The 19,145-nt window shown below is 42.9% G+C and overlaps 1 protein-coding gene and 1 non-coding gene across 4 annotated transcripts; one reads left to right on the top strand and one right to left on the bottom strand.

The window, feature by feature from the left end:
• The first annotated feature begins 6,415 nt into the window (after window positions 1-6,415).
• Window positions 6,416-6,521, top strand: LOC129842975 (U6 spliceosomal RNA). Its single transcript, XR_008757727.1, has one exon. It is a non-coding gene; the product is annotated as a U6 spliceosomal RNA (small nuclear RNA).
• Window positions 6,522-10,776: 4,255 nt separating this feature from the next.
• LOC129842971 (zinc finger protein 180-like) lies at window positions 10,777-16,206 on the bottom strand. Of its 3 annotated transcripts, none has more exons than XM_055911693.1 (2): window positions 15,635-16,206; window positions 10,777-12,510 (listed from the first exon to the last, which is right to left on the bottom strand). In XM_055911693.1, the coding sequence occupies exon 2, from the start codon at window positions 12,446-12,448 to the stop codon at window positions 11,393-11,395; it is 1,056 nt and encodes a 351-aa protein (XP_055767668.1). In that variant the 5' UTR covers window positions 12,449-12,510; window positions 15,635-16,206; the 3' UTR covers window positions 10,777-11,392. The 3 variants fall into 3 exon arrangements, with proteins under 3 accessions (XP_055767668.1, XP_055767667.1, XP_055767669.1); XM_055911692.1 differs by having other exon boundaries at window positions 10,777-12,513; XM_055911694.1 differs by having other exon boundaries at window positions 10,777-13,557.
• Between the last annotated feature and the right edge of the window lie 2,939 nt (window positions 16,207-19,145).

Raw genomic sequence — 19,145 nt, forward strand, 5'->3', positions numbered from 1 at the left:
CCTTTCTCCTCTGAAAAGCCTTCACTGATACATTCATACCTAGGCCTGACGTTAAATCACACACGACCATACCGCCAGTCATATTGCAGACTTTACCTTATTGCAAGTGTAATATTTAGCTGTCCTCATTCAATACTGCAAGAGTCATTTATCTGCCCTCATTCAATACTTTTTTGAATCATTTAGCTGTCCTCCTTCAATACTGCAAGAATCATTTAGCTTTCCTTATTCAATACTGCACGAGTCATTTAGCTGTCTTTATTCAATACTGTGAGAGTCATTTAGCTTTCCTCATTCAATACTGTGAGAGTCATTTAGCTTTCCTCATTCAATACTGCAAGAATCATTTAGCTTTCCTCATTCAATACTGTGAGAGTCATTTAGCTTTCCTCATTCAATACTGCAAGAGTCATTTAGCTTTCCTCATTCAATACTGCAAGAGTCATTTAGCTTTCCTCATTCAATACTGAGAGAGTCATTTAGCTGTCTTTATTCAATACTGTGAGAGTCATTTAGCTTTCCTCATTCAATACTGCACGAGTCATTTAGCTGTCCTCATTCAATACTGCGAGAGTCATTTATCTGAACATTGTAATGAGAAACACTTCCGACCAGAAGTAATGAACCAAATCCATTATGTTATCTCTACCGAGTCTCTGGTGACATGATGAATCTCCCATTGACTGGAGTAGCCAACTCACATCCTAATGATCACCCGGGTCCAGACGATCTGATCTGGTGAGTAACACCATCCTATTGATCACCTGGGTCCAGACGGTCTGATCTGGTGAGTAACACCATCCTATTGATCACCCGGGTCCAGACGGTCTGATCTGGTGAGTAACACCATCCTATTGATCACCCGGGTCCAGACGGTCTGATCTGGTGAGTAACACCATCCTATTGATCACCCGGGTCCAGCCAGTCTGATCTGGTGAGTAACACCATCCTATTGATCACCCGGGTCCAGACAGTCTGACCTGGTGAGTAACACCATCCTATTGATCACCCGGGTCCAGACAGTCTGACCTGGTGAGTAACACCATCCTATTGATCACCCGGGTCCAGACAGTCTGATCTGGTGAGTAACACCATCCTACTGATCACCCGGGTCCAGACAGTCTGATCTGGTGAGTAACACCATCTTGATGGTCATTGTAAATGCTCTCAGGATGTCCTGTAATTTCTCCCAGGAACTCTGAGTGGGGGGGGGGGGGGGGGGTGCAAAGGTTGGAACGGCAGACAAAGGACTATTTCCCTAAAGAATATTACAATATCATGAACCTATTGTAACAATCTGCAATTGGTGTTTCATATCTAACACATGTTGCAGAGCCGCAGGGGAACACCCAAGGGTGTTTACATTATCATCTGATTAAGTCAGAAATGACAAAGACAAAAAAAACAATGTTTAATATCAGATATTCTCTTTCTTCTTTCTCAGACACCCAGCATCCCCAACACCCTTAATCACCCAGCATCCCCAACACCCTTCATCACCCAGCATCCCCAACACCCTTCATCACCCAGCTCCACCAACACCCTTCATCACCCAGCTCCACCAACACCCTTCATCACCCAGCTCCACCAACACCCTTCACCACCCAGCTTCACCAACACCCTTCACCACCCAGCTCCACCAACACCCTTCATCACCCAGCTCCACCAACACCCTTCACCACCCAGCTTCACCAACACCCTTCACCACCCAGCTCCACCAACACCCTTCATCACCCAGCTCCACCAACACCCTTCATCACCCAGCTCCACAGAAACCATTGATCACCCAGCTCTACCAACACCCTTCATCACCCAACTCCACCAAAACCATTGATCACCCAGCTCCACCAAAACCATTGATCACCCAGCTCTACCAACACCCTTCATCACCCAGCTGCACCAAAACCATTGATCACCCAGCTCTACCAACACCCTTCATCACCCAACTCCACCAAAACCATTGATCACCCAGCTCTACCAACACCCTTGATCACCCAGCTCCACCAACACCCTTCATCACCCAGCTGCACCAAAACCATTGATCACCCAGCTCTACCAATACCCTTCATCACCCAACTCCACCAAAACCATTGATCACCCAGCTCCACCAAAACCATTGATCACCCAGCTCTACCAACACCCATGATCACCCAACTCCACCAAAACCATTGATCACCCAGCTCCACCAACACCGTTGATCACCCAGCTCCACCAACACTCTTCATCACCCAGCTCCACCAACACCCTTGATCACCCAGCTCCACCAATACTCTTGATCAGCCAGCTCCACCAACACCATTCATCACCCAACTCCACCAACTTTTCATCACCCAGCTCCACCAACACCCTTCATATTCCAGATCCACCAACACTCTTCATATTTCAGATCCACCAACACTCTTCATCACCCAGCTCCACCAACACCCTTGATCACCCAGCTCCACCAACACTCTTCATCACCCAGCTCCACCAACACCCTTCATCACCCAGCTCCACCAACACCCTTGATCACCCAGCTCCACCAACACCCTTGATCACCCAGCTCCACCAACACCCTTCATCACCCAGCTCCACCAACACCCTTGATCACCCAGCTCCACCAATACTCTTGATCAGCCAGCTCCACCAACACCATTCATCACCCAACTCCACCAACTTTTCATCACCCAGCTCCACCAACACCCTTCATATTCCAGATCCACCAACACTCTTCATATTTCAGATCCACCAACACTCTTCATCACCCAGCTCCACCAACACCCTTGATCACCCAGCTCCACCAACACCCTTCATATTCCAGATCCACCAACACTCTTCATCACCCAGCTCCACCAACACCCTTCATCACCCAACTCCACCAACACTCTTCATCACCCAGCTCCATCAACACCCTTCATCACCCAGCTCCACCAACACCCTTCATCACCCAGCTCCACCAACACCCTTCATCACCCAACTCCACCAACACTCTTCATCACCCAGCTCCACCAACACCAATGATCACCCAGCTCCACCAACACCCTTCATCACCCAACTCCACCAACACTCTTCATCACCTAGCTCCACCAACACCCTTCATCACCCAGCTCCACCAACACTCTTCATCACCCAGCTCCACCAACACCCTTCATCACCCAGCTCCACCAACACCCTTCATCACCCAGCTCCACCAACACCCTTCATCACCCAGCTCCACCAACACCCTTCATCACCCAACTCCACCAACACTCTTCGTCACCTAGCTCCACCAACACCCTTCATCACCCAGCTCCACCAACACCCTTTGGACAACAAAGAGCCCGGACCAACAACAGAACTGATCGCATGACAGACCGAGCCTGGTCCCTTAGCTCAGTGGGGCAACGGGTACATTAAACAAAAAAGGGAGAGAACCACTGAGCTAAGGGACCAGGCTCAGTCTGGTAAATACAGTACTACTATACACTGCCTCTATCACATGACTGTACCCTTGAGGATTAATACAGTACTACTATACACTGCCTCTATCACATGACTGTACCCTTGAGGATTAATACAGTACTACTATACACTGCCTCTATCACATGACTGTACCCTTGAGGATTAATACAGTACTACTATATACTGCCGCTATCACATGACTGTACCCTTGAGGATTAATACAGTACTACTATACACTGCCTCTATCACATGACTGTACCCTTGAGGATTAATACAGTACTACTATACACTGCCTCTATCACATGACTGTACCCTTGAGGATTAATACAGTACTACTATATACTGCCTCTATCACATGACCAAGCCTCAAGATGAAAAAAGAAAAACAAATGCAAGCCTAATTGTGAGTATGATTTTATATATACAATTATATTTCATGATAAAAACACACATTTTCAGTTAAAACCATAAGTCAGAACACAGCCTCTCTTTTCTCTCATGTGATTTCAGGTCCATGTCTTTCCACAAGAAGAGCAGTGGTATGTCTTCTCAAGACAAGAGACAAGGTTGCAGTCTGAGGCAAACTTTATTCAATATATAACAAATTAATTGGGGAACGAGACAAGGTTGCAGTCGGAGGCAAACTTTATTCAAAATATACAAATGAATTGGAGAGAGAGACAGGGTTTAAATTTGAGTCCAGCTGTATTAAACATAACAAAATTGAATGTCACAACATTTAAACAGACATCAAAGTCAGACTCAGACTCTCTCTCTCTCCCTCTACTAATTGGGGAGTTAGTTATACGTATCTTTGGCCAGGCCATGTTGCAGAAAACGGGGGAAGGGTGGGAAGTGGTCGGGGCAGGGGAACAAAGACTTGGGGAGGAGCAACTAAAAGCAGCAGGTGAGGGGTTAGAGACCAAGAGCCCTGTGAATCATAAAAGGCGTAGTTTTTAACCTGTTAAAGCTGGGGGCGCTGTTGTCACTATTTATGGTAATCGTGTAATTTTTGAAACGGCTTCCTACAAAATTCTTGATCGTACAATATGCATATTATTATTATTATTGGATAGGAAACAGTCTATAGTTTCTATAGGAGTTGAAATTTTGTCTCTAAGTGGAACAGAACCCATTCTACAGCAATTTCCCTGACATGGAGTCAGATTTCAGAAATTTTGGCCACTGTTCTGGAGTCAGTTTTAAAGCCAATGTTATTCCTATGAGTATACGGACACTGCTTACGTCTTCCCCTGGATGCCTTTACGTGATGACGATTTGAATGGGGTCGATTGCGCAATCACAGGCACTATAAATTAAAAAACCCTGTAGCTAGTAACTCTTTTGCAGCTGCGTCATGCGCGTGGAGGACACCGACCCGCACCTGTTCCAAGCATTAGTGTTGGGAGTAATCTTTCTCCGGTCATGTTAAGACTCATTATAGGAGTTAAAAACATCATAAGGTAGTTAATTTAAAGCGTTTTATAGCAATTTATATCCGTTTAGTGCGATTTTGGGACATTTATTTCTGAGACGCTGTGAATCTCTGGGCACGCTTCCAGTTCATCCCGAACGCAGTTGGCATTTCCACATGGCAAGAGGACAGCTTTCCACCAAAAGACGATTAGACCCAAGAAAGGATCTTTTGCCCAAGATACTGATGGAAGAACAGCTCAAAGTAGGACATTTTTATTATGATAAATCGTGTTTCTGTCGAAAAATGTTAGTGGCTTAGGACGCCATGTTTTTTGACGTAGCTTCGCTTGGCGCAAACTGTATTGAAAAGTAAGGATAATTTAAAAAATGTAATTCCGCGATTGTATTAAGAATTAAATTGTCTATCAATCGCTGTCCACCCTATATTTTTTAGTCACGTTTATGAGTATTTATGTATACGAGTAGATCACTGTCTAATCTGGCGCACGGACATTTTCTCACCAGCTGGGCTACATTTCTCATTGTCTAACCATGATTTTGGTGGCTAAATATGCACATTTTCGAACAAACTGTATATGTATGTTGTAATGTGATGTTACAGGGGTGTCATCTGAAGAATTCTGAGAAGGTTAGTGAAAAAAATAATATATTTTGGCGATGTTTACGTTATCGCTCTCTTTGGCTAGAATCAATGCTGGGGTAATGTTTGCACATGTGCTATGCTAATATAACGATTTATTGTGTTTTCGCTGTAAGACACTTAGAAAATCTGAAATATTGTCTGTATTCACAGGATCTGTGTCTTTCGATTAGTGTATGCTGTGTATTTTTACGAAATGTTTGATGATTAGTAGTTAGGTAAACACGTTGCTCATTGTAATTATTCTAGTCAATTTGTGACGGTGGGTGCAATTGTAAACTATGCCAGCTACCTGAAATATGCACATTTTTCTAACAAAACCTATCCCATACCATAAATATGTTATCAGACTGTCATCTGATGAGTTTTTTTCTTGGTTAGGGGCTATAAATATCTTAGTTTAGCCGAATTGGTGATAGCTACTGGTGTTGGTGGACAAATAAAAGATGGTGGATTATGCTAATGTGTTTTTAGGTAATAGATTTACATCTTTACATATTGTGTCTTCCCTGTAAAACATTTTAAAAATAGGACATGTTGGCTGGATTCACAAGATCTGTGTCTTTCATTAGCTGTATTGGACTTTAATGTGTGAAAGTTAAATATTTAAAAAAAAAAATCTTTTTGAATTTCGCGCTCTGCCTTTTCAGTGGAATGTGGGGGGGGTGTGCCGCTAGCGGGACCCTCATCCTAGACAGGTTAAACTACATTTTAGTCTGAGATCATTCTTTAAAAAATCAAAAGTCAATTCTATTTCAAGTTCTACATCGACAAATAAAGTTTAAACATCACAGCAATATTCTAGGGGTGGTTTTTGAGGGTCTGAAGGTCAGTTTGAACCCTGTTTGACCCCAACCATGACCAGAACCATCAGAGGGGTTGTGTCCTATATATGAGGGCCTCTCCTAGGTTTGTATTGTGCTCGCTTTGGCAGCACATATACTAAAATTGGATCGATACAGAGAAGATTAGCATGGCCCCTGCGAAGGATGACACGCAAATCCGTGAAGCGCTCCTCATTTTCCTCACACGTCGAGAAACTGGAACCAAACAGAGAAGATTGACCGGAGGAATAAATTGCCCATCCCATTCTTCTCAGTCTAAGGAGGAGGGGAATTGCTGGCTGAGAGAAGCTCGGTCTACAGTAGAATGAAGCGTTCCTTATTTTGAATTGGGGAGTGAGACAAGGTTGCAGTCTGAGACCAACTTTATTCAACATTTTGAAAATGAATTGGGGAGTTAGGCACGGTTGCAGGCTGAGTTCAACTTTATTCAAAGTTTAGAAATGAATTGGCGAGTGAGACAAGGTTGCACTCTGAGTCCAACTTTATTCAATATATACAAATGAATTGGAGAGAGAGACAGGGTTTAAATTTTAGTCCAGCTGTATTAAACATAACAAACTTGAATGTCACAACATTTAAACAGACATCAAAGTCAGACTCAGACTCTCTCTCTCTCCCTCTACTAATTGGGGAGTTAGTTATACGTATCTTTGGCCAGGCCATGTTGCAGAAAACGGGGGAAGGGTGGGAAGTGGTCGGGGCAGGGGAACAAAGACTTGGGGAGGAGCAACTAAAAGCAGCAGGTGAGGGGTTAGAGACCAAGAGCCCTGTGAATCACAAAAGGCTTCGTTTTTAAACTACATTTTAGTCTGAGATCATTCTTTAAAAAATCAAAAGTCAATTCTATTTCAAGTTCTACATCGACAAATAAAGTTTAAACATCACAGCAATATTCTAGGGGTGGTTTTTGAGGGTCTGAAGGTCAGTTTGAACCCTGTTTGACCCCAACCATGACCAGAACCATCAGAGGGGTTGTGTCCTATATATCAGGGCCTCTCCTAGAGAGCTAGATCTACTCAGACTTATACTGTATAAAGCTAGCTAGATCTACTCTCTTATACTGTATAAAGCTAGCTAGATCTACTCTCTTATACTGTATAAAGCTAGCTAGATCTACTCTCTTATTCTGTATTAAGCTAGCTAGATCTACTCTCTTGTACTATATAAAGCTAGCTAGATCTACTCTCTTATACCCTATAAATCTAGCTAGATCTACTCTCTTATACTGTATAAAGCTAGCTATATCTACTCTCTTGTACTGTATAAAGCTAGCTATATCTACTCTCTTGTACTGTATAAAGATAGCTAGATCTACTCTCTTGTACTATATAAAGCTAGCTAGATCTACTCTCTTATACCCTATAAATCTAGCTAGATCTACTCTCTTATACTGTATAAAGCTAGCTATATCTACTCTCTTGTACTGTATAAAGATAGCTAGATCTACTCTCTTGTACTATATAAAGCTAGCTAGATCTACTCTCTTATACTGTATAAATCTAGCTAGATCTACTCTCTTATACTGTATAAAGCTAGCTATATCTACTCTCTTGTACTGTATAAAGCTAGCTAGGTCTACTCTCTTGTACTGTATAAAGCTAGCTATATCTACTCTCTTGTACTGTATAAAGCTAGCTAGATCTACTCTCTTATACTGTATAAAGCTAGCTAGATCTACTCTCTTATACTGTACAAAGCTAGCTAGTTCTACTCTCTTATACTGTATAAAGCTAGCTAGATCTACTCTCTTATACTGTATTAAGCTAGCTAGATCTACTCTCTTATTCTGTATTAAGCTAGCTAGATCTACTCTCTTATACTGTATAAAGCTAGCTATATCTACTCTCTTGTACTGTATAAAGCTAGCTAGGTCTACTCTCTTGTACTGTATAAAGCTAGCTATATCTACTCTCTTGTACTGTATAAAGCTAGCTAGATCTACTCTCTTATACTGTATAAAGCTAGCTAGATCTACTCTCTTATACTGTACAAAGCTAGCTAGTTCTACTCTCTTATACTGTATAAAGCTAGCTAGATCTACTCTCTTATACTGTATTAAGCTAGCTAGATCTACTCTCTTATTCTGTATTAAGCTAGCTAGATCTACTCTCTTGCACTATATAAAGCTAGCTAGATCTACTCTCTTGTACTGTATAAAGCTAGCTAGATCTACTCTCTTGTACTATATAAAGCTAGCTAGATCTACTCTCTTGTACTGTATAAAGCTAGCTAGATCTACTCTCTTGTACTGTATAAAGCTAGCTAGATCTACTCTCTTATACTGTATAAAGCTAGCTAGATCTACTCTCATACTGTATAAAGCTAGCTAGATCTACTCTCTTATACTGTATAAAGCTAGCTAGATCTACTCTCTTATTCTGTATTAAGCTAGCTAGATCTACTCTCTTGTACTATATAAAGCTAGCTAGATCTACTCTCTTATACCCTATAAATCTAGCTAGATCTACTGTCTTATACTGTATAAAGCTCGCTATATCTACTCTCTTGTACTGTATAAAGCTAGCTAGATCTACTCTCTTGTACTGCATAAAGATAGCTAGATCTACTCTCTTGTACTATATAAAGCTAGCTAGATCTACTCTCTTATACTGTATAAATCTAGCTAGATCTACTCTCTTATACTGTATAAAGCTAGCTATATCTACCCTCTTGTACTGTATAAAGCTAGCTAGGTCTACTCTCTTGTACTGTATAAAGCTAGCTATATCTACTCTCTTGTACTGTATAAAGCTAGCTAGATCTACTCTCTTGTACTGTATAAAGCTAGCTAGATCTACTCTCTTATACTGTATAAAGCTAGCTAGATCTACTCTCTTATACTGTATAACGCTAGCTATATCTACTCTCTTGTACTGTATAAAGCTAGCTAGATCTACTCACTTGTACTGTATAAAGCTAGCCAGATCTACTCTCATACTGTATAACGCTAGCTAGATCTACTCAGGCTTATACTGTATAACGCTAGCTAGATCTACTCTCATACTGTATAACGCTAGCTAGATCTACTCTCATACTGTATAACGCTAGCTAGATCTACTCTTATACTGTATAAAGCTAGCTAGATCTACTCTTATACTGTATAAAGCTAGCTAGATCTACTCTCATACTGTATAAAGCTAGCTAGTTCTACTCTCTTATACTGTATAAAGCTAGCTAGATCTACTCTCTTATACTGTATAAAGCTAGCTAGATCTACTCTCTTATACTGTATAACGCTAGCTATATCTACTCTCTTGTACTGTATAAAGCTAGCTAGATCTACTCACTTATACTGTATAAAGCTAGTTAGTTCTACTCTCTTATACTGTATAAAGCTAGCTATATCTACTCTCTTGTACTGTATAAAGCTAGCTAGATCTACTCTTATACTGTATAAAGCTAGCTAGATCTACTCTCTCATACTGTATAAAGCTAGCTAGATCTACTCTCATACTGTATTAAGCTAGCTAGATCTACTCACTTATACTGTATAAATCTAGTTAGTTCTACTCTCTTATACTGTATAAAGCTAGCTAGATCTACTCTCTTATACTGTATAAAGCTAGCTAGATCTACTCTCTTGTACTGTATAAAGCTAGCTAGATCTACTCTCTTATACTGTATAAAGCTAGCTAGATCTACTCAGGCGTATACTGTATAAAGCTAGCTAGATCTATTCTCTTATACTGTAGAAAGCTAGCTAGATCTACTCAGGCGTATACTGTATAAAGCTAGCTAGATCTACTCAGGCTTATACTGTATAAAGCTAGCTAGATCTACTCTCTCATACTGTATATAGCTAGCTAGATCTACTCAGGCTTATACTGTATAAAGCTAGCTAGATCTACTCTCACATACTGTATATAGCTAGCTAGATCTACTATCTTATACTGTATAAAGCTAGCTAGATCTACTCAGGCGTATACTGTATAAAGCTAGTTAGTTCTACTATCTTATACTGTATAAAGCTAGCTAGATATACTCTCTTATACTGTATAAAGATAGCTAGATCTACTCTCATACTGTATAAAGCTAGCTAGATCTACTCTCTTATTCTGTATAAAGCTAGCTAGATCTACTCTCTCATACTGTATAAAGCTAGCTAGATCTACTCTCTTATACTGTATAAAGCTAGCTAGATCTACTCAGGCTTATACTGTATAAAGCTAGCCAACTAGAGTTAGCTTCACATTCTAACTCAGGCTACATGCGATCCGTATTATGAAGATGGATATTGATCTGGCACCCACTGCTTACTCAAGCATGCTTGAGCTAGGCTTGTAACTGCGCGTTTATGTGGCACGTGGCTAGTTGAACACAGAACTCTTCATGGAGACAATGCTGAAACATCAATCCATGGGGGGAGTCAGAGACACATTTTAACTTGTGCCGAAATCAAAATGAAAAGAAAAGTGATATTCTTGCAAATTCAGAAGCTTTTATAAAGATCTTTATTTTATTAATGTGGCATAAACATAAACCCGTTCTCAGTCAAAGATATCAGCCAATGGGAGCATTGGGTGTGTTCTCAGTCAAAGATATCAGCCAATGGGAGCATTGGGTGTGTTCTCAGTCAAAGATATCAGCCAATGGGAGCATTGGGTGTGTTCTCAGTCAAAGATATCAGCCAATGGGAGCATTGGGTGTGTTCTCAGTCAAAGATATCAGCCAATGGGAGCATTGTGTGTGTTCTCAGTCAAAGATATCAGCCAATGGGAGCATTGTGTGTGTTCTCAGTCAAAGATATCAGCCAACAGGGAGCACTTGATAAACGTTAAGTCCATGTGATATGGCTTCAAACAATGTCCCAACATTATAAAAATGACCACTTCTTTTAAAGAACATCCAGGTTCTGTCACACAGTTCCTTTTTGATGAGTGGGGAAATAATGGTTTCCTGTATGCATAGACAGGTAAGAATTGATATGGATGGTAAAAGGTACACAAATGTAAAAAGGATTAAATTACACAGTATAAATAATGGCTTCGGACGTTTATCTCCGGAGTGAGGATTCATTCATGCTCTTTCAGTTGATGAAACCATGAACATTTCATTCCACAGTGGGAACAGTAGAAGGCTTCTCCTTTGTGTGTCTTTGCTCGTGCACTTTCATGTTCCATAAATTCTTAAAACTCTTTTCACATTGAGAGCAGTGGAAAGGCTTCTGCACAGAGTGTATTAGCTCATGTTTTTTCAGGTATCTTGACTGGGTGAAATCCTTCCCACACTGGAAGCAGTGGAAAGGCTTCTCAACAGAGTGTGTTAGCTCATGTCTTTTCAGGTGTCCCGATAAAAAAAATGTCTTTCCACACTGAGAGCAGTGGTAAGGCTTCTCTCCTGTGTGTGTCCTCTCATGATATTTCAGGTCCCTCGGTCGGGCAAAACTTTTTTCACACTGGGGGCAGTGGTAAGGTTTCACTCCAGAGTGTATTCTTTTATGTTCTTTAAGGTATTTTGATGAGGAAAAAGTCTTTACACACTTAGAGCAATGGTAGGGTTTCTCTGCTGTGTGTGTTCGCTCATGTTCCTTCAGGGACCCTAATGTAAAATAATTATTGCCACACTGGGAACAATGGAAAGGTTTCTCATCAGAGTGTGTTATCTCGTGTTTTCTCAGAGAATCTGATGAGAAAAATTTATTTTCACACTGGGAGCAGTGATAAGGCTTATATACAGAGTGTATTAGCTCATGATTTTTTAGGTTGCCTAACTGGGTAAATCTCTTCCCACACTGGGAGCAGTGGTAAGGCCTCTCTCCAGTGTGCGTTCTCTTATGCCCTTTTAGATGCCCTAACTGGGAAAATCTCTTTCCACACTGAGCGCAGTGGTAAGGCTTCTCCCCTGTATGTGTTTTCTCATGTATTTTCAGGCTCCCTAACCAGCAAAAACTATTTCCACACTGAGAGCAGTGGTGAGGCCTCTCTCCAGAGTGTATTCTCTCATGTTGTTTCAGGCCATCTAACCGGCTAAATTCCTTACCACAGTCTGAACAGTGGTATGGCTTTTCTCCAAAGCGTATTATTCTTCTGTGTACTTTCAGGTATTCTAATGTAGTAAAACTCTTTCCACAGTGGGAGCAGGGGTGTCGTCTTGCTGGTTTGGGCATCTCTGAGTCTGGTTCCACTGAGGGACTCCTCCCGCTGTCAGAGTTAGAATCTGGTCTCTCTCCTGCTAAAGATAGTATTTGGTTAAACAGAGAGACCTGAATGAAACCTCCAAATGACAAAACTGTCTTCCAATGAGGTTTAATCTAGACTAGATCCCCCAATAAAAGAGCAGAGCGCATCATCACAGAGTGGCTGTGGTGCTTTGTAGGCTAATATTAACACGGTTAACTTAGTGGTGTTATGCATTGCCCTAATGGGTAAATAGACTAGTCAGTATAGGATACATGTATTAGACCTAATGGATAAATAGACTAGTCAGTATAGGATACATGTATTAGACCTAATGGATAAATAGACTGGTCAGTATAGGATACATGTATTAGACCTAATGGATAAATAGACTAGTCACCATAGGATACATGTATTAGACCTAATGGATAAATATACTAGTCAGTATAGGATACATGTATTAGACCTAATGGATAAATATACTAGTCAGTATAGGATACATGTATTAGACCTAATGGATAAATAAACTAGTCAGTATAGGATAAATACACTGCTCAAAAAAATAAAGGGAACACTTAAACAACACAATGTAACTCCAAGTCAATCACACTTCTGTGAAATCAAACTGTCCACTTAGGAAGCAACACCGATTGACAATAAATTTCACATGCTGTTGTGCAAATGGAATAGACAAAAGGTGGAAATTATAGGCAATTAGCAAGACACCCCAAAAAAGGAGTGATTCTGCAGGTGGTGATCACAGACCACTTATCAGTTCCTATGCTTCCTGGCTGATGTTTTGGTCACTTTTGAATGCTGGCGGTGCTTTCACTCTAGTGGTAGCATGAGACGGAGTCTACAACCCACACAAGTGTCTCAGGTAGTGCAGTTCATCCAGGATGGCACATCAATGCGAGCTGTGGCAAAAAGGTTTGCTGTGTCTGTCAGGGTAGTGTCCAGAGCATGGAGGCGCTACCAGGAGACAGGCCAGTACATCAGGAGACGTGGAGGAGGCCGTAGGAGTGAAACAACCCAGCAGCAGGACCGCTACCTCCGCCTTTGTGCAAGGAGGTGCACTGCCAGCGCCCTGCAAAATGACCTCCAGCAGGCCACAAATGTGCATGTGTCAGCATATGGTCTCACAAGGAGTCTTGTTTAAGTGTTCCCTTTATTTTTTTGAGCAGTGTATATTAGACCTAATGGGTAAATAGACTAGTCAGTATAGGATACATGTATTAGACCTAATGGATAAATACACTAGTCAGTATAGGATACATGTATTAGACCTAATGGATAAATAGACTAGTCAGTATAGGATACATGTATTAGACCTAATGGATAAATAGACTAGTCAGTATAGGATACATGTATTAGACCTAATGGGTAAATAGACTAGTCAGTATAGGATACATGTATTAGACCTAATGGATAAATAGACTAGTCAGTATAGGATACATATATTAGATCTAATGGATAAATAGATACATTTCAAGTATACATGTGTGTTATTTGGTAGGATGGAGGATTTGCCTACGAGAGTAAACAATTGTTGTTCCATATGAATTCAATCACTTTCTAACTGCACAACTTTATATTTAAATGAAACCTTCCCAACATGTCCATGGTAGAAGAGTCCAGAAACCTTCCCAACATGCCCATGGTAGAAGAGTCCAGAAACCTTCCCAACATGTCCATGGTAGAAGAGTCCAGAAACCTTCCAAACATGTCCATGGTAGAAGAGTCCAGAAACCTTCCCAACATGCCCATGGTAGAAGAGTCCAGAAACCTTCCCAACATGTCCATGGTAGAAGAGTCCAGAAACCTTCCCAACATCCCCATGGTAGAAGAGTCAAGAAACCTTCCCAATATGCCCATGGTAAAAGAGTCCAGAAACCTTCCCAACATGTCCATGGTAGAAGAGTCCAGAAACCTTCCCAACATGCCCATGGTAGAAGAGTCCAGAAACCTTCCCAACATGTCCATGGTAGAAGAGTCCAGAAACCTTCCCAACATCCCCATGGTAGAAGAGTCCAGAAACCTTCCCAACATGTCCATGGTAGAAGAGTCCAGAAACCTTCCCAACATGTCCATGGTAGAAGAGTCCAGAAACCTTCCCAACATGCCCATGGTAGAAGATTCCAGAAACCTTCCCAACATGCCCATGGTAGAAGAGTCCAGAAACCTTCCCAACATGTCCATGGTAGAAGATTCCAGAAACCTTCCCAACATGTCCATGGTAGAAGATTCCAGAAACCTTCCCAACATGTCCATGGTAGAAGAGTCCAGTAAGTGACTTTTTCGACTTGAATGCCAAAACATTCAGGAGATAGCAGTTCTCACCCATTCTGCATACCCCTCCCTACCACGAGACATCCATGTCTTCTTCACTGAAATAGATAAACAGTTGAGTTTAATATCAATAGTTTACGTGTTTTAGATCATTTATGTTAAAGGTAAAAAAAAACATTTGTTTGTCTTAAAAATAGTGAAATAGTTGGACAACCCTGTTTGCTTTCACAAGAGATCAAACTCAACCGTTGGTCTTTTCCAGTGATGAAGACATGGATGTCCCAGAGTGGGGTATGCAAAGTGGGTGAACTTTGACCTCCTATCTCTTGTCTAATGAATCAGCCTGACCAATTCTTGGTATACAGTCTGCGGGGGGGGGGACAACAACATATTACAAAATTGAATAAGATTATGTTGGAACTTACTCTACCGGTTGTTTGTGTGGTTGGTTCTTCAGTGGGTCAACATTTTAAACAATGTGTTATACAAATCAACTCAAACTCTATTTGTCACATGCGCCCGAATACAACAGGTGTAGAACTTACCGTGGAATGCTTTACTTACAAGCCCTTAACCAACAGTGCACTTCAAGAAGTAGAAAATATTTACGAAGTAGACTCAAATAAAAAGTAATAATAAAAAGTACCACAATAAGAATAACGAGGCGATATACATACCTGCACAATGGAAGGCATCGCCACAATCGGAACTAACCCTCTACTGAATGTTGTGGCATTGAAGTCACCAAAATGGGTGCAAGTGATTGAAATCATATGGACCGACCCAATTCCCACAGAACAAGTGTAGAACTTCAGAATGCCCCTTAAAAACCACACTGTGGTTCAACAACTGCAGGGAGTTTGTGCCCTTGTTTTTAAGATACTCACTGGTGTTAATCAGATCATCAGTCTCCTGCTCCTCTCCCTCCTCCTCCCCTTTCACTCCCAAAACGGCTTCCTTCTCATTTATTGAGATGGCCTCCTATCCTTTCACTATTACATCCTTCTCTTCTTCTTTCAATGTGATAGCCTCCTCTTCCTCCTTTATTATTCTGAAAGCCTCTTCCTCCTTCCCCTCTTTCACTCCAAAAACTGCATCCTCTTCATCATCCTCCTCTTCTTCTTTTACGACAACATTCAGCCCCAGAGTTTCTATCTCCGTCCAGCAGACCTCATCTTCTTTAGCAGGAGGGGAGGAGCTTAGCGAGCAGCTTAGCGAGCTCATGGTCGGGGATGTTACCTAGCTAGTTAGCATTAACGACTAGCCTAGAGTTAAACTAACATAACAAGCCAGGTAGTAGACAACGTAAATAGGTAAATGGAGTAATTAGTAACGATGACAACAGTGAATTGAAAACACTTAATAAGCACAACGTTGGTGTAAAGAGCTTCAACGTTTCGGTTTAATGTTTGCTAGCAAGCTACCCAGGTGGTGGAAGAAGTAGTCATCGTTGTTGTTGTAGTTGTTGTTGGAAAAAAAGAGTCCCACCTCGTCCGCTAGATTATACGTCACGCAAGAAGCGTCATCTGAAAGACTCACGTCGCCATCTGCTGACTGTAGCGGGAGTTGAACAAGGCTGTTCAACAAAATAAAATATTCACTACACTGCAAAATAATGTCATATTCATTTATAAATAACCTGATGTTTTCTCTTACAAATAATACTTTTCAATATACAGATGTAAAAGCGTAATATGAATATGTACATGCTTATTCAATACTGTCATAAAAACAGGTAATGTGTTATTCTCCCAAAGTCACACTCTGTATTCCAAATTATTACTATTGCTACATAATATAAAAAAGTGGTTTACCAACACTGGCATCACATGCAAATAGCACTGGATTTTATATAGTGTGAGCACACACACACACACACACACACACACACACACACACACACACACACACACACACACACACACACACACACACACACACACACACACACACACACACACACACACACACACACACACACAGAGGAAAGACACAGAGGCAGAGATTGACAAGAAACCGTTTAATAACCAAAATGATTGTGATGACATCATCAGTCTACACCTAACGTTGTGTGACATTCAGTCTTCGTCTCACTCTCTCTTTCTCCTTCACATGTCCCCTCTCTCTCCTTCTCATGTCCCCTCTCTATCTCTCATGTCCCCTCTCTCCTTCTCTCTCCCTCACATGTCCTCTCTCTCATTCTCTCTCCTTCACATGTCCCCTCTCTATCTCGCTCCCTCTCTCTCCTCTCTCCTACTCTCTCCCCCCTCTCACTCTGGTGCTGATGGAGAGACAGAGAGAGAGATGGATGCTAACAGGTATTCTTGGTGGGACTGACTCTCTGTGCTGGCTGCTGATAAAGAGAGACAGAGAGAGAGATGGATGCTAACAGGTATTTGTATTGCACTACTTTTGACCAGAGCCCTGAGGGTAGTGCACTACTTTTGACCAGAGCCCTGAGGGTCGTGCACTACTTTTGACCAGAGCCCTGAGGGTCGTGCACTACTTTTGACCAGAGCCCTGAGGGTAGTGCACTACTTTTGACCAGAGCCCTGAGGGTAGTGCACTACTTTTGACCAGAGCCCTGAGGGTAGTGCACTACTTTTGACCAGAGCCCTGAGGGTCGTGCTGCCCTATATAATATATAGATTTTTATTACTCCGGCCAAACCGGACGGACGTATTGTGCACCGCCCTATGGGACTCCCAATCACAGCCGGATGTGATACAGGCTGGATTTGAACCAGGGACTGTAGTGACACCTCGTGCACTATGATGCAGAGCCTTAGACCGCTGCGCCACTCGGGAATAGGGTGACAGACAGGGAGAGGATGACTCCAGGGGGAACAACACATTATGTCTGGGGGGGGGGGGGGGGCAGTAGACAGGGAGAGGATGACTCCAGGGGAACAACACATTATGTCTGGGGGGGGGGGGGGGGGGGGGCAGTAGACAGGGAGAGGATGACTCCAGGGGAACAACACATTATGTCTGGGGGGGGGGGGGGGGGGCAGTAGACAGGGAGAGGATGACTCCAGGGGAACAACACATTATGTCTGGGGGGGGGGGGACAGTAGACAGGGAGAGGATGACTCCAGGGAAACAACACATTATGTCTGGGGGGGGGGGGGGGGCAGTAGACAGGGAGAGGATGACTCCAGGGAAACAACACATTATGTCTGGGGGGGGGGGGGGGCAGTAGACAGGGAGAGGATGACTCCAGGGGAACAACACATTATGTCTGGGAGGGGGGGGCAGTAGACAGGGAGAGGATGACTCCAGGGGAACAACACATTATGTCTGGGGGGGGGGGGGGGGGGCAGTAGACAGGGAGAGGTCGACTCCAGGGGAACAACACATTATGTCTGGGGGGGAGGGGCAGTAGACAGGGAGAGGATGACTCCAGGGAAACAACACATTATGTCTGGGGGGGGGCAGTAGACAGGGAGAGGATGACTCCAGGGTAACAACACATTATGTCTGGGGGGGAGGGGCAGTAGACAGGGAGAGGATGACTCCAGGGTAACAACACATTATGTCTGGGGGGGGGGGGGGGGGCAGTAGACAGGGAGAGCACGACTCCAGGGTAACAACACATTATGTCTGGGGGGGGGGGCAGTAGACAGGGAGAGGATGACTCCAGGGTAACAACACATTATGTCTGGGGGGGGGCAGTAGACAGGGAGAGGATGACTCCAGGGAAACAACACATTATGTCTGGGGGGGGGCAGTAGACAGGGAGAGGATGACTCCAGGGTAACAACACATTATGTCTGGGTGGGGGGGGGGGGGGGGGGGGGCAGTAGACAGGGAGAGGATGACTCCAGGGTAACAACACATTATGTCTGGGGGGGGCAGTAGACAGGGAGAGGATGACTCCAGGGAAACAACACATTATGTCTGGGGGGGGGCAGTAGACAGGGAGAGGATGACTCCAGGGAAACAACACATTATGTCTGGGGGGGGGGGCAGTAGACATGGAGAGGATGACTCCAGGGTAACAACACATTATGTCTGGGGGGGGCAGTAGACATGGAGAGGATGACTCCAGGGTAACAACACATTATGTCTGGGGGGGGCAGTAGACAGGGATAGGATGACTCCAGGGAAACAACACATTATGTCTGGGGGGGGCAGTAGACAGGGAGAGGATGACTCCAGGGGAACAACACATTATGTCTGGGGGGGGGGGGCAGTAGACAGGGAGAGGATGACTCCAGGGGAACAACACATTATGTCTGGGGGGGGGGGGCAGTAGACAGGGAGAGGATGACTCCAGGGAAACAACACATTATGTCTGGGGGGGCAGTAGACAGGGAGAGGTCGACTCCAGGGAAACAACACATTATGTCTGGGGGCAGTAGACAGGGAGAGGTCGACTCCAGGGTAACAACACATT

This window comes from Salvelinus fontinalis, unplaced genomic scaffold, assembly GCF_029448725.1.
Source record: "Salvelinus fontinalis isolate EN_2023a unplaced genomic scaffold, ASM2944872v1 scaffold_0082, whole genome shotgun sequence".
NCBI classification, from domain to species: Eukaryota; Metazoa; Chordata; class Actinopteri; order Salmoniformes; family Salmonidae; genus Salvelinus; species Salvelinus fontinalis.

Excerpts from the sequence above, each read along its gene's own strand:
- LOC129842971 (XM_055911693.1), bottom strand. The coding sequence starts at position 12,448 with ATGCCCAAACCAGCAAGACGACACCCCTGCTCCCACTGTGGAAAGAGT.